Source organism: Lycium ferocissimum, chromosome 11 (assembly GCF_029784015.1).
Source record: "Lycium ferocissimum isolate CSIRO_LF1 chromosome 11, AGI_CSIRO_Lferr_CH_V1, whole genome shotgun sequence".
NCBI classification, from domain to species: domain Eukaryota; kingdom Viridiplantae; phylum Streptophyta; class Magnoliopsida; order Solanales; family Solanaceae; genus Lycium; species Lycium ferocissimum.
In genome coordinates this window covers 53889892-53892732 of record NC_081352.1, presented here as the reverse complement: position 1 = coordinate 53892732, position 2841 = coordinate 53889892, and the positions used below count along the sequence as shown (strand labels likewise).

Below are 2841 nucleotides of genomic sequence, written 5' to 3'. Positions count from 1 at the left end.
CTAGACATATGTAAATATATTATTCTTGACTTTCAACAATAATAAAAATGCAAAACATGCTCATGACTAGTATTTGCGGAAATTGGACGTGATTGTATAAGTTCAATTTTTTACCCAGAAAGCTATACGAACAAGTTAGTCCTTATCTTAAAACAATCGCTTCACATGTTAGTTCTGCACAGGATAAAAGTATTTCCATCTCTACAGGCACTTAATTTTTGTAAGAAAAGAGATAGGTCGAAAGACCACAAGGCATCGAAAATACCTCAGCTGAAAGTGTGCGCAATTCTTGGTCTCGAGCTGCCAGTAAATGGGCCAGATCAACCTGCAGAGTCAAGCAACTGATTATTTTCACCATTTTCATTGTCCAAACTCTAATAACAATTGATTACCATACAAAGATGGTTGATTTGTTGGGATTTTAAGCTCAAGCTTTAAAGATAAGTTGGTGTGAATGAGAAATGGAGGGAAGAAAAATGGAGGGAAAATTGAAAATTTGAGCAAAGTTCCCTTTAGAAGAGCACTTTGTATCACATTGGTAGTGGAAAGGGAGAGTTGTGTGTTTATATATCAAAGCACATCCTCTAGCTCAGAGGCGGATCCAGGATTTGAAGTTTCCGGGTGCCATGCGTCATTCAATCAATTTGGGCTTTGGGTCGGATTATTCGTCTTTTCGAGCTTTGATTCGGGTTATTCGTCTTTTCCATGAAATATTTATTTATAGCAATATACAGAAGAGAAAAGCATAAAACTTTCAATAATATTACTAATATCATAAATATCCATCATTCATTTACAATTGTCCTCGACGAGGTTTCATTTTCTGAAAATGATCAATGATGACATCATTACTTACATTTGTGAATACATCACGCTCTATGTAACAAACTAAACAATCATTCAAATATTGATCACCAATGCTATTTCGCACTTCATTTTTAATCCGTTTCATGGATGAGAATGCTCTCTCCACAGTTGCGGTAGCAACAGGTAAGATCAGAGTTAATTTCACAAGTAAATAAACAAGTGAATAAGTATCCACAAGATTTGCCTCAACTAATGCTTTTGCCAAATCACGAATTCCTTGCAAGTTGGAGAACTTGGGATTACCACTTTGCATATGAAATATGAAAGTATCGAGTTGGTAACTCAAATCTCGAATCTGTAGTTCATCAAACTCATCTGGTGAGAACAATTAAATTTTGTGAGAAATTTATCCATCTTCAAAGAATCAAAGCACTTCCCTACAAAATGAAAGTTCAATTCAACTCACAATTTGAAGTAAAGCACCACAAATTTAAGCAGCCAACAAAAAACACACAAAGCAATATGCCAACTTCTTTACAAAAATGTACATACGCACAAGCAAAATTACACTTTTATACATAACTCTACAAAAAGTACAAGCAAGATTACAACTTTTCTATAAAACAGTACACACCCACAAGAAAAATTACAACTTTTATACATAAATGTACAAAACCCACAATCAAGATTACAACTTTTATACATAAATGTACAAAACCCACAAGCAAAATGACAACTTTTATACATAAATGTACAAAACTCACAAGCAAGATTACAATTTTAACACAAAAAAGCATTTTTGTAAGAAAAAAACTCAAAAGAAATCAAGAAAGAAAGACGAAAAGATCCTTACAATGGGTCAATGGAGGAAGTAGCCTAATGGGATTTTGGCTTTGGAGCAATGAAGAGGGTTTGTTTAGTTGATGAGAATTGAGAAGAGAGGGTTTTTTTTTTTTTTATGAGAATTGAGAAGAGAGAGAGGGTTTGTGTCTTTTTTTTAATGAGAAGGAAGAGAGGGAAACTTCAATTTTTAACTTTAAGAAATAAAAAAGTCAAAGATTAATAAATTAAATTAAGTCAACAACAATTATAGAAATGAGAAAAGAGAATATAAAGTTAATGGGAATTGGAAATTGTTTTATACCGATTGCTCTGCCCAGTCACGTTTCTACTAGTCATTGTTGTCTGTTGAGCAGCAAGGGTAAAAAAATAAAAATAAAAATGCAGCATGCAGCTGCTGAGACTCGATCCCGCGACCAGAGAGCAGGAATCAAAGCCTCTGTCCGCTGGCACCAGCGGGTTACTTTGTTGTGGGGGTGCCACTTTAAATATTTGTACATAGCTTCTGTATATATACATATATATACACAGGGTTTCGGGTGAGGCTTGCGGGTGGCGTGGCACCCCCCCGACCCTTAATAGATCCGCCCCTGCTCTAGCTCATAAAGGGTTAAGAAGAGGACCTCCCCTCGCGCCGTCATTGTCGCTCGGCTTCGGATTTAGTCTAATGATCTGGAAAAAAAAAACAATAACTCTTTTGTACATATATTTACTCTTTTATGAGATTAAAGTCCTTGTGACTTTCTACTCATACTGCTACTTGATTTGAAGATATAAAAACTTCATCGAGATAATTTAGTCATTTGTTGTCACACCCCAACCTTGGTGAGGCGTGATTGGCACCCGACACCTTACTGGGGCCGAGCGAATCAAACTGTAACTCGCATCATCTATGTCTCGAATGGCAAAATAAGGCCAAAGAGGCCAATTACGAATATGATATCATGCATAAATATATGTCCAATGGGCCCACGATGCCAACATAACAACTGACAAGGCATGACTAAGCTATATACAGGAAACTATCTGCAAAGCCTCTACGAACACGACCAAAGTACATAGGTCGGGACAAGGTCCCCGACATACCCATAACACACAAAAACATATACAAACCTAGACTCGGCAATGCTCCAGGAATAAGTGGAGCTCACCAATCAAAACTGGTACCTGGAGGCAGCCTACTGTGGAGGGTCC

At 36.7% G+C, this 2841-nt stretch overlaps 1 protein-coding gene across 1 annotated transcript; it reads right to left on the bottom strand.

Annotated features, from left to right (window-relative positions):
* Positions 1 to 793: 793 nt before the first annotated feature.
* LOC132038481 (uncharacterized) lies at positions 794 to 1120 on the bottom strand. The gene has a single exon (XM_059429144.1). It carries the CDS (start codon positions 1118 to 1120, stop codon positions 794 to 796), a length of 327 nt encoding a protein of 108 aa, XP_059285127.1.
* Between the last annotated feature and the right edge of the window lie 1721 nt (positions 1121 to 2841).